At 42.2% G+C, this 20,241-nt stretch overlaps 1 protein-coding gene across 1 annotated transcript in view; it reads right to left on the bottom strand.

Annotated features, from left to right (window-relative positions):
* CCDC102B (coiled-coil domain containing 102B) overlaps positions 1–20,241 on the bottom strand; it is a 328,414-nt gene that overhangs the window by 234,133 nt on the left and 74,040 nt on the right. The window contains exon 5 of the mRNA XM_065399851.1: positions 17,278–17,487. Coding sequence (XP_065255923.1) covers positions 17,278–17,487 — 210 coding nt within the window. The remainder of the gene's footprint in view (positions 1–17,277; positions 17,488–20,241) is intronic.

The raw sequence follows: 20,241 nt of genomic DNA, 5'->3' as shown, positions 1-20,241 counted from the left end.
ATCTAACAGAATGTTAGGAATCATTAGGAAAGGGATAGATAATACAACAGAAAATATCATATTGCCTCTCTATAAATCTTGAATACTGTATACAGATGTGGTCACCCCATCTCAAAAAGGTATATTGGAATTGGAAAAGGTTCAGAAAAGGGCAATAAAAATGATTAAGGGTATGTAACACCTTCCACATGAGGAGAGATTAATAAAATAGGGACTTTCAGCTTGGAAAAGAGATGATAAGGGGCAATATGATAGAGGTCTATAAAATCATGACTGGTATGGAGAAAGTAAATAAGGAAGTGTTGTTTAATACTTCTCATAACACAAGAACCAGAGGTCCCCAAATGAAATTAATAGACCACAGGTTTGAAACAAACAAAAGGAAATATTTTTTCACACAACGCACAGTCAACCTGTGGAACTCTTTGCTAGAGAATGTTGTGAAGGCCAAGACTATAGCAGGGTTCAAAAAAGGACTAGATAAGTTAATGGAGGATAAATCCATCAATGGCTATTAGCCAGGATGGGCAGGGATGGTGTCCCTAGCCTCTGTTTCCCCAGAAACGGGAAATGGGGAACAAGGGATGGATCACTTGATGATTACCTGTTCTGTTCATTCCCTCTGGGGCATCTGGCATTGGCCACTGTTGGAAGACAAGATACTGGGCTAGATGGATCTTTCTGATGTTCTTATGATAAAGTCAGGAGATGATACAAAAAGTTGGGGAGCAGTAAATAATGAAGAAGACAGGTCACTAATAAAGTTTTGGGGGTCCTGGTGGATAATCAGCTGAACTTGAGCTCCTGGTGCAATTTTGTGGCCCAAAGGGCTAATACAATCTTTGATTGCATAAAGAGAAAAATCTTTAGTAGGAGTAGAAAGGTAATGTTACCTCTGTATTTGGCACTGGTGCAACCACTGCTGGAATACTGTGTCTAGTTCTGGTGCCCACAATTGAAGAAAGATGTTGATAAATTGGGAGGGTTCAGAGAAGAGCCATGAAAATTATTAAAACATGCCTTATAATGATTAAGCTCCTTGAGTCTATTAACCTTAATAAAGAGAAGGTTAAAGGGGACTTTATCACAGTTTACAATACTTACATGGGGAACAAATATTTGATAATGGACATTTCAATCTAGCTGACAAAGCTATAACATGTTCCAAGGCTAGAAATTGAAGCTAGACAAATTCAGAGTGGAAATAAGCTGTATCCTGCATGTAAAGTACATTGAAAACATTATCCGTATCATTTGTTCACTGTTATATTAATATTTTATATAAAACCGAGTTAAATTGATTTAGAAAGGTCAATAAGTGTTGGTTGGGGAATGATGGAATTGATATTTGGTATTTGGATTTAGTGTATTTTATTTTTATTTCAGCCATCTAAAATGCAATGCATTCCATTTTGTGCGGGTTGGTGTGAAAGCTAAGCTGCTTGCCTTTGTGTTCATGCTACCTCTGGATTTAATTATTCATCCTATCAAAATTTTTCAAAGAGAAGCCTTGTCAGCTATTCTGTGCTGTTGAAGCAGCCATCATATGAAGGTTAAAAATAAAATACAAAACAAGTAATCAAAAGAATACATTTCTTCCTTTGGGACAAACTAAATCTGAAATCTTAAACTATCAAAAAGATGCTTACTTTTCCATACCTTTCCGTTCATATATCTGCCCTTTCCGAATGTTCATAGAGACTTGTTCCCAGGTGTACTTTTAAATTTTATTTTCAGATATAGAAGTTCACCTATTTTATCAGTCTCTCAGACTCATTTATAGGAGTATTCATTCAGACTATTTTCTTGTATGGCATTCATAGTAATGTAAAACTGTTTTTTTAAAACATCAGTTGGAATAAGCCAACCTATATAGTTAATAATTATTTTGTATTTTCAGTTTCAATCATTATTTAAAAATACTAGGCTGTGTGCAGGATCACAATCTTTGTTTTCATAACTAGAAGAATAGATAACTTTAAGGCCCTGATTCAATAAACCATTTAGTCATGCATTAAAGTGCTATGAACTTCAATGGGATTCAGTGCAACACTAATGAAGGTCGTGGTTCAGCAAAGCATTTAGGCATGTTCTCAAGTCCCACTGAAGTTAATAAGACTTAAAGGTCCTGGGTCAGCAAAGTATTTCAGCATGTGCTTAAATCCTAGTAACTTCAGTGGGACTTGAGAACATGCTTAAGTGCTTTGCTGAATCACGACCTTCATTATTGTTGCTCTCAATTACGCATTTTTGGTGTTCTGTTTTGACAGCTACAGAGCTTTTTGAATTTAGTAGTTTGAGAATCTATCTTCAAATTAAGTATGAAGTATTTCCTTTGAACTGAGAGAGAGAAAGAAAGAGAGAGAGGTCTAGTTTAGACAGTCAGTATTGTGGAATAATTCTAGGATGCATACAAAAAATGTTACTTGTCACAGACAGTTCAAAGACTACAAAGAACTCCATTTTGATTTCCCTTTCTTTTACTACTGAATGCCAATGACAATTATGCTGCTTACATTATTTTCACTATAGTGAGCTACTATCAAGTTATCTATAATTTAAAGTATTTATACCCAATATAACATTCCATACAAATGTTTGTAGTTTGGACTGTCTCCTACTTGTATGTGGTTTGATAAAAATGATATATTGGAGAGCTGATCAATTCGAAAAATGTGACAGAGGAAAGAAATATTGTGACCTTTTTCAGTTTTATGACACTGACTTCTGAATTTCAGCACATCAGCCATTCTGAGTTGTAAAATATGATCAGAAAGGCATGAGCTTTCATTTACTGATGTCTGCTCTTCAGTTTTATCAATATATGTTCCCACAAGAAGAAATGCTTACACAATGTATAAGGATTAAGAATTGGGTGAATAACTATTCAAATAATTTGCATATTTCACAAATATTTTTGAACAAGTTATTTGACAATTTAAAAAAAATATTCACCCAATTGAAGAGCAGGGATGATAATTTGCCAAGCATTTCCGAATAGTTATTTATATAATTTTTCAAGATTTTTAAAAATAAGTGATTAAACTTTAAGGATTACTTATCCATCTCAAATATAGATTAATTGGGCATTGGTTTATTCCCAAAGAAGCTACCTTAATTTGGAGTTAAGGGTAAGAGACATAAGAGAGATATGTTAATTATCCTAAAAACAAATGTTACAAATCTAGAATATTCAGACTTAAGTTAGGGACACTGTGAAATAACCACAAAAACAACGAAGAGTCGGTGGTACCTTAAAGACGAACAGATTTATTTGGGCATAAGCATCTGAAGAAGTGGGTTTTTTACCCATGAAAGCTTATGCCCAAATAAAACTGTTTGTCTTTAAGGTGCCACCGGACTCCTCATTGTTTTTGTGGATACAGACTAACACGGCTACCCCTCTGATACTTGACACCATGAAATATCCAGACCATTATAATTGGTGCATAATAGTGTTTGTACTTCCATATTAGCAGAAACTGATTTTTAAAGACAATTTATATATTTCATTTTTACTTTCATGGTATCACCACAGGGCCTGAACTAAAGTAGTTTGGGTGCCTTAACTATGAGTTTCCATACCTTTAAAGAAAAACCAAACATTTTCACGTAAACTATGGATTTTCCAGGGTTATCACTGATTTGGGGATACTTGAAATATTCCTGTAATGGGATTTACCCTAAACTGCAGACATGTAATCTCAACCTTAATTCCTTGTTAACAGTTATCTAGGGCCTGGTCTACACTAGGAGCTTATATCGAATTTAGCGCCGTTACATCGAATTAACCCTGCACCCGTCCACACCAGGAAGCTACTTAGTTCGAAATAGAGCTCTTTTAAATTCGACGTCTGTAATCCTCGAAAACGAGAGGAGTAGCGCTAAATTCGAAATGGCAATATCGAATTAGGCTAGGTGTGGATGGAAATCGACGGTAATAGCTCCGGGAGCTATCCCACAGTGCACCACTCTGTTGACGCTCTTGATAGCACTTAGAGCTCGGATGCTCTGACCAGCCACACAGGAAAAGCCCCGGGAAAATTTGAATTCCTTTTCCTGTCTGGCCAGTTTGAATCTCATTTTCTGTTTGGACAGCGTGGAGAGCTCAGCAGCACTAGCAACGATGCAGAGCTCTCCAGCAGAGTTGGCCGTGCAATCTAATAGAAAGAGGGCCCCAGCATGGACTGATCGGGAGGTCTTGGATCTCATCGCTGTGTGGGGCGATGAGTCCGTGCTTTCAGAGCTGCGCTCCAAAAGAAGGAATGCAAAGATCTATGAGAAGATCTCTAAAGCCATGGCAGAGAGAGGATACAGCCGGGATGCAACGCAGTGCCGCGTGAAAATCAAGGAGCTGAGACAAGGCTACCAAAAAACCAAAGAGGCAAACCGACGCTCCGGATCCCAGCCCCACACATCACGTTTCTACGAGGCACTGCATTCCATCCTAGGTGCGGCCGCTACCACTACCCCACCAGTGACCGTGGACTCCGAGGATGGGATATTGTCCACGGCCGGTTCCTCCTCGGAAATGTTAGGTGACGGGGAAGATGAGGAAGGAGATGAGGAGGACGAGGCAGTCGACAGCGCTTGCACCGCTGATTTCAACGACAGCCAGGAGCTCTTCATCACCCTTACCGAGATCCCCTACCAACCGTCCACAGCCCTTACCCCGGACACCGAATCAGGGGAAGGATCAAGCAGTGAGTGCTTTAAACATCTAAACATTTCATTTTAACATAAGTGGAATATTTATATTGTTAAGAATGGGCTTTTCAGTCACTCAGTTAAACATAGAAACTTTTATTTATAACAAAACAGGAATAATAACTATATCAGTAATTTGTTGTTCATGATTTAGTTGGCTTAGTAAACTTTTTACTACTAACTATGTATAGAAAATCAAGTACTGTCCGGATATTCATGATTAGTCCACAACACGGCCCCTCCACTCTGTAGTCCGTTATGCTCAACTTAAAGGAAAAGGCGGTCAATGTGCCCGGGAATGGACAGACAGTCCTCCTGGGATAGCTCCGCATAGCTCTCCTGGAGGTACCGCTCCAGCATGCGCACGAGGTTCAACGGCAGGGCAATCTTGTTTGGTCCCCCGTGGTAGCACACGTTCCCACGCCATGAGTCCATGAGGTAGTCGGGGATCAGTGCGCGGCACAGCATGGCGGCATATGGCCCAGGCCTCTGCATGCATTCACGCAGCATCCTTCCCCTCTCGGTCTCCGAGATCCTCATGAGGGTTATGTCACACATGACGCCCTGCTTTAAATTAGGGAGGGGAATGTTAGTATTTGGACTGCTTTACAGCCACGCGGTGGAGGCGGCAGAGGGGCAGCATACAGGGATCTTTCCCGGGGACAGCCGCGAGGTGGTGGGACAGGGGCAGAGCTCATGCTTCCCTGATTGCTGCCAGCAGAGAGTGGCCTTGCATTCAGTGCGAAAGGAGCCCAGTGCTACTATTACATGTTTAAGCTGCCACAAGTCTACGGCTTACCATGTTTTCCCGCAGCAGAAGTAGAGGTGTCCTGCAACGCTTCTCTGATCGCAACTGCAGGACCCCAGACACATAAGGCGAGGGCCGAAAATTCGACCTTGTCCTGAGTGCGCATGTGAAAGGTGCAGTGCATGGTGTTGTTCACAGAGAAAGACTATGCTCTTTGTTAGCAACTTCATTTATCTGTCTCAGGAATTTACTCCCTTTTTCCCATTCCCACAGACACATCTGCGACTGTCTCCCAACCCAGCCTGGCATCACACTCCCAGAGGCTAGCGCAGATTAGAAGAAGGAAGAGAAAAACTCGTGAAGACATGTTTTATGAACTTATGGAGTGCTCACGAGAGCAGGCAGCCCAGACGACACAGTGGAGGGAGAACTTGTCACAAATGCACAGAGCAGTCATGGAACGGGAGGAGAGGTGGCGCCAGGAGGACCAGCAGGCTACTCAAACCCTGCTTGGACTAATGAGGGAGCAAACGGAGACGCTCCGGCGCCTAGTGGATGTTCTGCAAGACCGGAGGCAGGAGGACAGAGCACTGCTGCTGTCTATCTCTAACCGCCCTCCCCCGCCACCAAGTCCCACACCCCCCTCACCAAAAGTACAAAGAAGGAGGGGCGGCAAGGGCCGTTAAAACTGTCAGTCGGCCACTGCACACTGCTGCAGCAATGGAAGGCTCTCGTTCCAAACTTTGAAAAGTCCTTTCCTACCCATCTCACACTAGCCCATGTCCAAGTTTCCTTCCCCCCCCCCTTTTCATGTGCGGTTCGTAATAAAACATCTGTTTCTGTTAAGTACTGTTTCCGAGAGTGTCTTTTGGAGGGGATTCTGTCTGAAGGGGGGGAAGGGGTTTGTTACTTGGACAGGACAGTCACCTGTAGCAGGCTACAGAGGCGGGGGCAGGTCCAGCATCAGGACACATACACAGCACAGTCACCAGTTACCCTGGTCAGTCTGGGAGGCGGTTTTCTTGTTCTGGGGTGCGAGGGGGTTGATCTGTGACTTTGTGTCGGGGGAGGGCAGTTAGAGATCCTATGCCGCGGTCCTTATCCTGGATCACAGAGCCACGCAGCAGGGGATCTGTTACCCTCCGCCCCCTGCCAGAAAGTCACTTGGCCGACACATACATCCAGTCCCGCCCAGGACTGCTGGCAGGCTGCGTTGAAACAACCAATGCAGCACTGCAACCAATGCAGCACTGCGGAGCCTGTCATTCCCGGACTTTAGAAGCATCATTTGCATCAAAACAGTAAGCCCGCCCCCCGCCACAGTCTGCGTCCCCGGTTTAAAACATTCCCGCGAAAACAGTAAAAAAGAGAACCTTGTTCATTAACAGAACAGAACAGATTTTATTTGTTGGGAAGGTGGGGAAGGGGGTATGTAACTTGGAAGGATAGTCAACAGTAACTGGGTAAAGAAACGGGGGCAGGTTCAGCATCTGTGTCCACAAAGTAAAAAGTCACTGGAGACCCTGTTCAGTCAGGAACCTGGCTTTCAAAGCCTCCCTGATGCACAGTGCGTCCCGCTGTGATCTTCTAATCGCCCTGCTGTCTGGCTGGACGTAATCAGAAGCCAGGCTATTTGCCTCAACCTCCCACCCTGACATATAGGTCTCCCCCTTGCTCTCACACAAATTGTGGAGCACACAGCAAGCAGCTATCACAATGGGGATATTGGTCTCGCTGAGATCACAGCGAGTGAGTAGGCTTCTCCATCTGCCCTTGAGACGGCCAAAAGCACACTCCACCACCATTCTGCACTTGCTGAGCCGGTAGTTGAATAGTTCTTTCCCTGAGTCCAGTGCGCCAGTGTAGGGCTTCATGAGCCAGGGCATTAGCGGGTATGCAGGGTCCCCGAGGATGACTGTAGGCATCTCCACATCCCCAACAGTTACTTTGTGGTCCGGGAAGTAAATACCTTCCTGCAGCCGTCTACACAGACCAGAGTTCCTGAACACCCTAGCGTCATGAACCTTGCCAGGCCATCCAACGTAGATATTGGTAAAACGTCCCCGATGGTCCACCAGTGCTTGCAGCACCATGGAAAAGTATCCCTTTCTGTTTATGTACTGGCTGGCCTGGTGGTCCGGTCCCAGGATAGGGATGTGAGTCCCATCTATAGCCCCACCGCAGTTTGGGAATCCCATCTCGGCAAAGCCATCTCTGATGAGCTCAACGTTTCCCAGGGTCACTACCTTAGATAGCAGTAGCTTGACGATTGCCCTGGCTACTTGCATAACAGCAACCCCCACGGTAGACTTGCCCACGCCAAACTGGTTAGCGACGGACCGGTAGCTGTCTGGCGTTGCGAGCTTCCAGAGGGCTATGGCCACTCGCTTCTGGACAGTCAGGGCTGCCCGCATCCGGGTGTCCTTTCGCTTCAGGGCAGGGGACAGCAACTCACACAGTTCGAGGAAAGTCCCCTTCCGCATGCGAAAGTTGCGCAGCCACTGGGATTTATCCCAGACCTGCAGCACTATGCGGTCCCACCATTCCGTGCTGGTTTCACGGGCCCAGAATCGCCGTTCAACAGTATCAACAAGACCCAGTGACAGCGAGATGTCCTGGGCGCTGGGTCTCATGTTCTCAGAGAGGTCGGAGCTAGTGTCCGACTTCATGCCGTCACGGTAGTGCCGTAGCCTCCTCTCATGATTGATCTGCAGCTGCCTCTGGTACAGGTGGAGGAGAAGCTGCGAGGCGTTGAGAACTGCCACAACTGCAGCGATGGTCGCAGCGGGATCCATGCTCGCACTGCTGTGGCGTCCGCGCTGTCAGTAATCAGAAAAGCGCGCGAAATTATTTCCCGCCGGCGCTTTCAGGGAGGGAGGGAGGGAGGGCTTGAGTGACGGACGGATGACGACAGGCGCCCAAAAGCACCCTCGACACATTTTTTTACCCAGAAGGCATTTGGGGCTCGACCCAGAATTCCAAAGGGCAGGGGGGACTGCGGGAACTGTGGGATAGCTGCCCACAGTGCACCGCTTCCAATGTCGACGCTTGCCCCGTTAGTGTGGACTCACAAAGTCTCACAAAGTCGAATTACTGTCCTTAGTGTGGACACACACGTTCGACTTAGTAATATCGATTCCACATAGTCGAATTAACTAAAATCGAAGTACTCTCGTAGTGTAGACAAGGCCTAGGAATTTTCTTGGGTTTTTTACATTAAAAATTTCATACATAAATGCTAACAAAGAAACCCAAATCTAATGTTACCATGTGATATTTCTCAAGATTTGAAGATACATAGCATCAACCTTAAATTAGGGAAGAAAAAAAAAATCAATACCCACCTCTCCCCACATTTTTAGAATAAGATTCAGTAGCACACAGTGGCTGCCTTCTCCCACTCTGGAGCAGGACAGAGCAACCCTAGAGCTTTGGGCAATTTCCCCCTGCTCCTGACCTCTATATTTCCCTGCATGCACAGCACACAAATTCCATTTTCTCCCTCCATCCCATCTGACCCCTTCTCCTTCTCCTTCCCCTCTCCCCTCACCACAAGAATCCCCTTTCTATCCTTTGTAAGTACTTGTGGTGCAATGGGTAATGCTGAAAGTAAAGTTTTAGGATTAATGGCCATGATTTCTTGTTTTTATTCATAACTGAAAGTTTCTTCTTCAGCATAGACTGCAGAATATTCTACTGTAGGGAATTCCATGAACAATCAGCTACTTTCAAAATGGCCATCATCTGCTATTGTTTACAACAGAAGAGAAGTCAAACTGCCCTCAGGGAGAATGGTGGCCCTCTTGCTGTCAGGAACCACCATATTATCTTATGGTAGCCTGTGGGGGAAGATAAGAAAGATCAAATAAATATAACATGGGAGGCTACATATCTCAAGGGACTGGTAATACAGCAGGCTTCACTTTGATTAAGGATTCATTGATTTTTCATGTTTAAGAAATACCCATCAGTTCTGAAACTTGGGGATTGGGAGTACACAAATGTGGATGTAAAAATTTTAAAAACAAACAAACAAACAAACAAACAAACAAACAGAAAAATAGTTTTTACCAAGAACCTTAAGAATAGAGCTGATCAAAACATTTTAAAGAGCATTTTCACTGAAAAGTGAGGTTTTGATGACAATAATTTTGTTGTTTAAAAGTTGTGCAGAAAAAATCCCACCCTCACTTTCCTCCTGCCACCTTTTTGGAAAATAGAGTGGGATTTTTCCTCAATTTCAAAAACAAAGAAAAATCAAACCCCTTTCACTGGTTACTGCCCCACTGAGATGAGTATCACCATTCCTCCTCCTCTAAGTCAAAAAGGAACCAAGTCTGAAGGCCCAGCAGCGTCCATGGTTATATTTGAACCCCAGTGAGGGGGAGAACAGAAATCATTGATGATCACATAGGCATCTACTAAGAGCAGCATTGTGTTTTGGCATTTCTAGCATGCAAAGGTTATTTTGTGATGGAGCTGGTAGAGTATCACTGACTTTTCTCTCTCGCTCCCAGTTTGACTGCTTATATATGAAACCTTTACAAGCCTAATGCAAAGACAAAACAGCAAGCGAGGAAACATTACTCAAGTAGTGACTTCAAAGTTATACCCTACAGCTAATCTATTGTATTTGTACTTATTTTTAAAGCTAGATAAATAGATATATTACTTAGCAGATCTTTACTTGAAGACCTTTACCTCAATAATTAGAGCTAGCACTGGAAAACAAAATTACTACTCAACAAAATTAATTTCAGATTTTGTTCAAAATGATCTTTAGAGTTGAAGGTAATAAATCTCCTTCAGTAAATAATATGCTTTTGGGTATTGATTTATATTTTCAATAGTTTTTTCATTCATTGCGATCCCTTCTAAAATGAACCACTTGGATACATTTAACATTAGTTGCCAGCCTATTTGTCAAACATTATAACTATTATTTTAAAATGCAAACTCCATTCCAGGAAGTGCAATCAATAGGGCCACATAAAAAACAATGTCTTCTCTCAATTGTTTCACCAATTTTGCTGATCGCATACAACAAAACAACAACAGAAGTTAACCTTTTGGAAACTGACAATGGAAATATTTTGAACATACTGACAATTCAGAATTTTAGGGCCTAATTTTTAATGCATGGCATCATTTTGTAGGCACATATCTTCACACTAACATTTGTGCCCAAAAAATGCTTGTTTGCCTTCATGGCACTTATATGTGAATTGCTACCCCAAATGACAAATGACTGTGTAGATCATTACTTGTATATATTTGTACACACTGAAGTGCAAGTTCAAAATTAAAGGCTGGAGTAAGACCCCTTAGAAAAGATGGGCTAAAGGAATCATTCACAAGTTGACTATTAAGAAAAATAGTTACAAAAAATGCTAATAGTCTGTTACTGTTGAAAACACATGCATCAGAACTGCCACACTGTCTTGGAGATTTGGAAGCATCTAGCCCTAGTTTGATTCTTCCTTGTCCAAATGAAAACAAAGGTGCAAGATTATTTTTTTATTTATACTAGATTGGAAAAAATCGACACATAAATCCTTATTGCATTAGCTTCTTTGGGAACTAGTATAGTTCTTATGCAGATGCAAAACAATCAGGTTCCTCAGTTTCTTTCTGCTCTGGTTTTATGTCACAAATGTCCTGGGTAAGAAAGAGATAAAGCATTTCCTCTTTCCTCCTTGGAGAACCTTTCTGCCCTTACAGAAACTCACATTGTAATTTGTGGAATACATAATAAACACCAACAGGTTTAAGGAACCTTTGCCGATATATGAATTATTTCATTTATTACTGGGCACCACTGGTTTTCATTAAAGCATCAATATTTCCCAACCATTACTACCAGGTAATGCTACCATTGTTGCCTATCCTAAGTACAGGGAAACAATTGTAAAATACCTCTATGGCAGGGGTTCTCAAACTTCATTGCACTGCGACACCCTTCTGACAACAAAATTTACTACATGACCCCAGGAGGGGGGACCGAAGCATGAGCCCACCCAAACCCCGCTGCCCGGGGGGGTTGGGGGAGCAAATCAAAGCCCAAAGTCTTCATCCCTGGGCGTGGGGCCTGTAACCTGAGCCCCGCCACCCCAGGCTGAAGTTGAATCCTGAGCCCTGGGTGGTGGGGCTTGGGCTTCAGCTTTGGCCCCGGGCCCCAGCCACTCTAACGCCAGCCCTGGCAACCCCATTAAAATCGGGTTGCGATCCACTTTGGAGTCCTGACCCACAATTTGAGAACAGCTGCTGTATGTCATAACTATTCATAGACTGTAGATTCATCTCCAATCTTTCCTTTGTTGGTGGGCAGTGGGGAAAGGATAAGAGAGGGGCATTCATTTGGCAAGTGGTCTGGGTTAGAAGCTACAGGCTATTTGTTTACACCTGGTCCATTCAACGGCTGGTGCTTACTCACAGCCCTATACTAAGTTTTCACTGTATTTTTATTATTTAAAAAAAAATCACAAAAGAAAGCAAAACAACATAAATCACATACAAACAATTAATCATGAAAAAGTTACAGAAGCTCATTTGTGCCAAATGTTGACAGCACCCTCAGTCATGATAAGTTGCACCTTATTCAGAGCAGTCCCACAGATTTCAGCTGGTCTACTCCTGGAATGAGCTACTGTAACTCAAATCAAGTAAGGATAACAAACTCTGGCCCTGGTTCTTTTGTTCCCTCTCCCTTCCCTGAATCCTCCCCGCACCCTCACACCCCCTCCAACACACATTCTATACCTAGCATCTACCTGACCCCATTTCAAGGCACATAACCTACTGCTTAATGAATATACAATTGCAGTCACTCAAGCTCATGGGCATACACTCCTTTTCACTCTCTCCTCTCTTTTTCCTAAAAATAGCAGCAAGGGCTACTGGAGCAATAAACTGCAAAACCACATGGGAAATAAAATGTCATAACATTAATTATATCCTCAGTTACACTGCTGTAATCTCTCTGAATGCATCCATGTTACGAGTGGGCTAATTCTGTAATAAGTAAGCTAAATACTTTTAAGACCTTAAAAAAAAGACCTCATGGGCATGCTTTCATAACTATTTAGAAATGTATCCTTAATACAGAGGGAACAAGATAATAGGTATTTTAATAAATAGTTAGTTGATTGTTATATTCTCCAGAAAGACACTTATAACCAAGGTTTATGACCATCTACTGGTGTGCTTATGTAACTTATAGTAACTATCTATAAAAGTATTTCCCAAATCACCAAAATATTTTTCCCAAATACCAAAGTATTTCCCAAATCACAGGACTGGAAGGGACCTTGATAGGCCATCTAGTCCAGTTCCCTGCACTGAGGCAGAACTAAACATTATTTAGACCATCCCTGACAGGTGTATGTCTAACCTGTTCTTAAAAACCTCCAATGATAGAGATTTCACAACATCCCTAGGTAAGTTGTTCCAGTCTTAACCACCCTGACAGTTACCAAGTTTTTCCTAATGTCCAACGTACACCCCCCTTGCTGCAATTGAGCCCATTCCTTCTTGTCCAGTCCTCAGTGGTTAACAACAATTTATCAACCTCCTTCTTGTAACAGCCTTTTACATATTTGGAGACTACTATCATGTCCCCCCGTCAGTCTTCTCCTCTCCAGACTAAACAAACCCATTTTTTAAAAATTTTCCTCATAGATTGTGTTTTCTAGTCCCTTAATCATTTTTGTTGCTCTCTTCAGGATTTTCTCCAGTTTGTCCATATCTTTCTCAAAGTATGGTGCCCAGAACTGGGCACAGGACTCCATTTGAGGCCCTATCAGTGCTGAGTAGAGTGGAAGAATTACTTCTTGTGTCTTGCTTACTACACTCCTGCTAATACATCCCCGGGGGTTTTGGCCAGGTTCTAGATTAGTCACAGGCCTGGTGAGAAGGAGAAGCCCTGTCAGTGGATGGGGGTTGCAGAGCGAGCCCACCTCCGACTCATGCTGAGTGTTGCAATCTGGTGCACAGGGTTGCAGCACCACTTAGGTTTGGCCCAGCCGCTCTTCCATCATGATGGATGGGTGTTGAGCCAAATTTGAGTGAGTGTAACTGCAACCTGGTGCAGGGGGTTGGAATGCCACTCAGTCATGATGGAGGCATGGCTGGCCTAGACCTGAGTGGTGCTGCAATCCTGTGCACTGGATCAAAATGCCTGGAGCAGGGAGCCAGGCCCAGCCCAGGCCCAGTGAGTGATGGGTGAGCTCACTCTTCACTGTGTTCACTCATGCTCTCCCCCATACTCTCCCCTCCCACCTTGGGGCTTCCCTTCTCGAGTGGGCCTGGATTAGAATTGAAGTGCTGGAGCAAAGGATGCTGCTGCAGGTGGTCATTGCCCCCTCAGCAAGGCAAGGAGGTGGAGGCAAAGGAGGACACTGGCTTATGAATTTGAACTGTGGGTCACAGAAGAAAGACAAAATGCAGTTGGTGTGTGGACAAAAAGTTTGGGAACCACTGTTCTATAGCAAATACTACTCATGTCTTTAACATGCTTAAAACAGCTATTGATCATTTATTAACCTTTTATAAAAAGCAGCCTTAATATAAAGTGTGAGCAAAAAACACAGCAGGGTTCAGTTTAAATAATGGCCTATTACTTATTTTAGCCCAACTGTTTTCTAATTGAACAACTAAGATACACCAATCCACCTAGAGAAGCACTGGAGAATACACAGTAATATAGGGGAAAGTCCTATACTGGCCAGAGGGTGGACAATATAATTTAACTAATAGGACTCTTCTATTATGTTATGAAAACCTTTGGGGGAAGTTTGAGGAGACGTTTCTTCAGAGTGAGGCACAGAAAAGAACAGATACTTATCCACAGTAGCTTTGGTTCTTTGAGATGTGTGGTCCACATGGATTCCTCTCTTAGTGGCATGAGATGGGTTCCTTTTGGCCAGCAGTGTCTGTTGCGGTAAAGCCTGTGCTCTAGGTGTCATAGCCCCACCACCTGAGGACTGAGCAGAGCCAACCACCCCTTACGTCCTTCACCAATACAGAATCCCAAAAGAAGTAGGGTTCTGTAGTAGCCAGCAAGGAGAAAGGGTTGTGGAATACACATGGAGAGGTGAGTAGTAGAAATCCTGCTAAAATAATGACTGCAGGACAGCCATCTGATCTGGAACTTCTACCAATAAGTAGTGTCTTAAAATGGTGTGAACTGAACTCCATGTAGTTGCCCTGCTGATTTCAGAAATAGGGACATTTAGTGAATAAATGCTAATGACTATATGATGCTGACTAGCTCATAACATGTTCTTATACAGTTGGAGGCCCATTCTGATAATCTCTGTAAGGATATTGCCTCACCATTACCCCTATCAGAAAAGACCACAAGTAATTTGGGTGTGTTCCTGATTTACTTTCTTCCACCAAAATAAGAAGACAGTGCCCTTAATACATCAAATATGTGAAGTTTAGCTTCTCCCTGCCAGGGTTGAGACTTGGGAAAGAAAACTGGAAGACTAATTGATTTATATGGAAGTCTGAAGCAACCTTGAGCAGAAACTTGGGGTGAGGCCTGAGAATTACCCTGTCTTTATGAAAACATGAATAAGGCCCTTAAGGATTCTTTCCACTGTAGATGAGAATATACAGTGTAGACTTGACTGTCGGAAATGTGCAGATATTGCTGCTAAATGAACCCTTATGGAGCTGATGGAAAGTCCAGCTTGCTTCAGGACTAGTAAATAGTCCAACACCACTGAAATAGGTGTTGTCAAGGGGGACAGCTGGTTTTGAGATGCCCAAACAGAAAACCTCTTCCATCTAGCTTTATAAATCATTTGGATTGAAGCCTTCCTGCTTTCAAACAGAATGCTGTGATCTTCAGCTGAACAGCTTCTTTTGGTGGACATTATGTCAGATTGGTGGCTGTAAGGCTAATTTTTCACTGCTAGGTTCATCAGAGCTTCAGACAAGAACTGCCTGCCCAACACTGGGGCTATTATGATTATCAATCCTGCATCTCACTACTGTTTCTTCAGAACACTTGTTACCCTGGGAATTGGCAGAAAGGCATACATCAATCCCAGCATCCAGGGGATGAGAAAGGCATCTGTCTGTTGACGTAATGCATAGCCAGGGTGCAGTCTGTCAGTTTCCTCAGAATGAATTTGTAAGACAACTTTCTTGGCATTTATTAGCCATAATGAAATCCAAACCACTTGTTAGCTCATCCACTATCTCAACTACCCTGAGTTCTTGCTCAAAATCTAGAAGTTCAGTTTTCTCCATTATTGGGCAGATGTACATTCCCCAGTCAATGTTTCCATTTGAGACCGATTAGGTGGTTTGCTTTTGGATTCCTTGTTTAGCATTTTATCACATCAGATCTAATCATTTACATTTGAGCCACTGTCCATTATTCTTTTGCATTTCACAGATCCTATTACACACTTAATAGCCAAACTCCAATTATTATTATTCAACTGCCCAGTTCTAAAGTAAAACTGTGGTGCTGCTTCTTTTACCTCCAAGTTTGCCCCTTCAACTTGCTCTCATCCCCACTTCCCAAAACAGGGTGAGAGGCTTTCACCAGACACTTGTGAGGCTTTCTCCTGGTGAGACTTATATTTAGAGCAATCCTTTTTGTGGCTAGATTTTTCACAGTAGCAGCATTAAATGAACTGCTTCCCTTTACTTTTGCATTATTACCAATTTCCCTTGGTTTTACAAACTGAATTTAATACTTGTTTCTAATTGTTCAAAAATGTCAAGAAATATTAGAATCCCCTCTGACTTCATGCATATTAGACACAGACCTGTACTTATAGGTCTCATAGAGATCAGCTTCCATCTTTCTCACTAGTGACTGTTTCCACTTCTGATGATCTGCTGTATGGAAAGATTCAAGTTCTGTGGCAAATCCCACAGTCTCTTGAAGTGCATTTGACGTCTTTTTGCTGATCTTGATCTGCAAGTCTAGCTGAGTGTCTATAAATTGGTCCGTTGTCCATTTATCCTGGAAATCCTCATTGGTATCCAGATATGCCAGGAACCCACGTCTCTTCAAGTCTTCTGCCATTTCAAGTAGAAGGAACTGCGTCCTGCTGTGTGATTCCTACTATGTTCAGGGAAACAAGGCTCCATTTGTAATATACAGGATTCTATCAAAGAGATACCAGACTTCATCATCAATTTCTCCTCCTAACAGAAACAACCTACAAGACCCCAGTGCAGCTGTCCTGAACTGTGACAACAGTGTGGAAAGATATTTTAGGAAGATAAGATATAAGCAGTTTGTTGTTCTTTAGAAACCCAGACTCCTTCTGGAAGAATGAGATTTTGCAGTAGTAACGTTTAAAAGAATGAACTCTATACGATATTTGAATACTGAACAAAATAAATTAAATAGGAGCCCAGTAATTTGAAGTTCTGTAAAAGTGAGTTTACATGAAAGAAAGTCTAGTATGGAAATATTTATTATGATTTTGCTTGTCATATTTCAGTTTGAAAAAGAAAGTAAATAGCTATAGCAACAATGCATAAAAATCATTGTCATTGTAATACTTTATGGAATGACTACACCCATCAGAGCCTTTTTTCAAAGAACATGCCATCCATTCAAAAACAAAATTAAGCAATACATTACGGCCCCTAATCCTGCAAACACTTAACTTCATGCACTACTTGATGCATGTACGAATCCCTTTGACTTGAGTAGGAATACTCCTGTGTGTAACGTTACATCAATGTTGCATCAATGTTTCCAGGATCACTGGCTATTTTAAATTTGTGTTAATGGCTGAGAACTTCCTTGAAACAAGTTTGGATCTACTACCAAGTAAAGTCCGTACCTTATTTTTTTCCAGTAGTTCACTTTGTGCTGTTTTGAAATCAGAACCCAAGTTAGTTGATGGCAGTTTATTTCTCTTATCCAGAAGTTCCTGAATTTCTTTCACCTGGGCCTTCAACCTTCTATTTTCTCTTTCCAGATCTTGCTTTTCTGTTTCGAGTATTTCTCTCTTTCCCCACTCAGAGGTATTCTCAGACTGTAGTCTCTCCAGCTGAAAAAGAGAAAAAAATATTTCTAAAAATCTGCTTTTTTTCTGGGTGAAGTTAAAGGGCTATCCAGCCAACACATCCTACAGAGGTTTCATGGACACCCTGGAAAAAATCAACTTGATACATAATTTAACAGTTTTGCAGGATTCATAAATGTTTAAAAAATGTGAACATGGAAAAGAAAAACATACAGGTGAAACTACAGTTCTTTATTTTTCTGTAGTTTTATCTTTTCATTCATAATGCACAAGTCAGACTTCAAAAGGGGCAGTGTTAACCACTGTAAGTTATTGTTTTTAACTTGTTCCATTCTCTATTGTACATAGATTAATACTCTTAAAAATCAAGAAAAAGGATTTTTTTAAACACAAGACAGAGCCAGTTTTGCACACCATCTCTTTAAAAGTGTCGGAGCCCAGTTTTCACCCCATGAGGAAAACCCCCACTTTCCTTCCTAATTTTATTGTACACTGTTTTTAATTTTAAAGGAATGGAATGAAGTGTTTTGGAAATAAGACAATTAATAATGGATGAACATAAGCAGTTTTTTGTTATTGTTACTCAGTTAAGGCTCTACATGAATTGCAGGATGATTGTAAAAAAATTGCACTTGAGTTGTGGACAAACCATGGAAAATTGTGGAAAAGTAATAATGGACCTTAATATTTGCGGTAAAGTGCATTGTTATTTTTACGTGAATTTCTGCTGTCGGCTGCCCAGGGCTAGGAGCAGGGGTCCGGGGCTTACATCGGCTGCCCAGGGATGAGAGAGGGGGCTCCTGCTCTCAGCCCCGGGGTGGCTGGGTATCCCACTGTTAGACCCATGCACAGCGAGGCTACTGCTGTCAAAATTGTGGTGGAAGCCTAATATTGCATAATCTGCAATATCGCACGTTAAGTAGGGCTTTATACTCAATGGATTATTTTGTTAGTACTAAGAGCCTGCTGCATTGATGAGATAATGCTTTAACACTTGGGGCTGGTCTACACTGGGGGGATCGATCCAAAATACGCAACTTCAGCTACGCGAGTAGCGTAGTTGAAGTCGAAGTATCTTGGATCGAATTACCTGGGGTCCACACGGGGCGGGATCGACAGCCGCGGCTCCCCCATCGACTGCGCTACCGCCGCTCACTCTGGTGGAGTTCCGGCGTCGACGATGAGCGCGTTCGGGGATTGATATATCGCGTCTTAACGAGACACGATATATCGATCCCGGATAAATCGATTGCTACCCGCCGATACGGCGGGTAGTGAAGACATACCCTTTGGTTAACAGTCATTAGTACTGGAATGACAATGGTCTTTTGCAATCCAACTTAGAATATCCCACTATCTTAGTTCAACAGAGTCAGGCTTTTTGAATGCTGATCAGTGCATTACTAAGGGGAATGAAATGAAGTAACAACAACAAAAAACAGTTTACTAAGTGATGGAGAATGAACATCTAAAAAGTGATTTTATTTACTCAAAGACAGGTAGATGGAGGTTATGCCAAGGGTGTATCAAATGCTCTCAAGATTTTAAAGGAAAAGCTGTGGTCAAACAAATTGATTTTTGTACCAGAAATCAGATAACAGGCACTTATCAAAAGCTTTAAATAGGTTAGAAATGGTCAAAAATGAGAGAATCCAGCAACTTGAGCCAAGAAAAAGGGCAGGAGGAGAATTCCATCAACAGCAGAAAAGTTTTAAATAAAATAATGTGAACTTTGTTACTTGCAGTTTTGTGAAGACCAGAACCAATTATTTGATAAAATTATATGGTCTGACAACTGTGAAAGGCTATAAGGTATCGCTAGCTTTTAGTGCAGAAAAAGGCTGTACAAGCCAGCAAGGTTTTAGAAAGAAATCAGTCAGTCTTATTTTAGATTTACTTTTCACAGGCACTGACTGGTTTTATTTTAAAAACCCATATGTGGCAAACAGTAAAAAACAATCATATTCAAGGAGAATGGTAGATGAAGGCATTCACAGCATCAGAGACACAATAATTCAGAAACTTTTAGTTTCAGAAATGGTGTTACCTGGGTTAATCAAATTGCAGACTTGTTTGTCCGCTCCCCCGCCCCCCACACACGCACAAAATCATTAGCAACTATACAAGCAAATTAAGATAAGAGCAGGATTAATCATGGGTTACATAGTTTTTCCATATCTAGTTCACAGAAGCCTCAATCCTACAAACACTTATAAATGTGATTAATTTTACTACTGAGAATAGTAGTCTACTCTGCTGTGGGACTACTCACAGGTGCGTAGTAACAATAAAAATGTACATACAGCACTAAACCCACCATATCAGCTAGTATTATTTAACCATTTCTTGCAACTAAACCCAAACTCCATTCCCTTGTGGAATTTCCTTGAAATTAATGGGTGTCCAGACAATCACAAGGGTCAGTCCACCTGGTGCAACTGCAGGATCTGGGCCTATCTTTGTAGTCTCCACAGAGAGCTCAGAGATTAAATGGGCATGGGCACTGATCAATGCCTCCTTTGTAGAAAGAGACCCTCCATTCCAGGGTATAGGGGCCTTGCTTGGGTGTTGTGGAGCAACTTGTACTGTGACTCCCTATCCGATGTAACTTTTGTAGCTAAATACTGCACCTTTATCAGAACTAGAGTCACATTGAAAAAAGGTGTAAACTATTAAAAAAAAATTAGGATGTCAACATCATGCTATGGGTTCCATAGAAGTGGAAAGTTCTGGAACTGAACAGACAGTGAAGAATGGTCAGGGGTTCATTGTGGTGTT

This window comes from Emys orbicularis, chromosome 2 (assembly GCF_028017835.1).
Source record: "Emys orbicularis isolate rEmyOrb1 chromosome 2, rEmyOrb1.hap1, whole genome shotgun sequence".
Lineage (NCBI taxonomy): Eukaryota > Metazoa > Chordata > Testudines > Emydidae > Emys > Emys orbicularis.
This window is presented reverse-complemented; position numbering and strand designations above follow the sequence as displayed.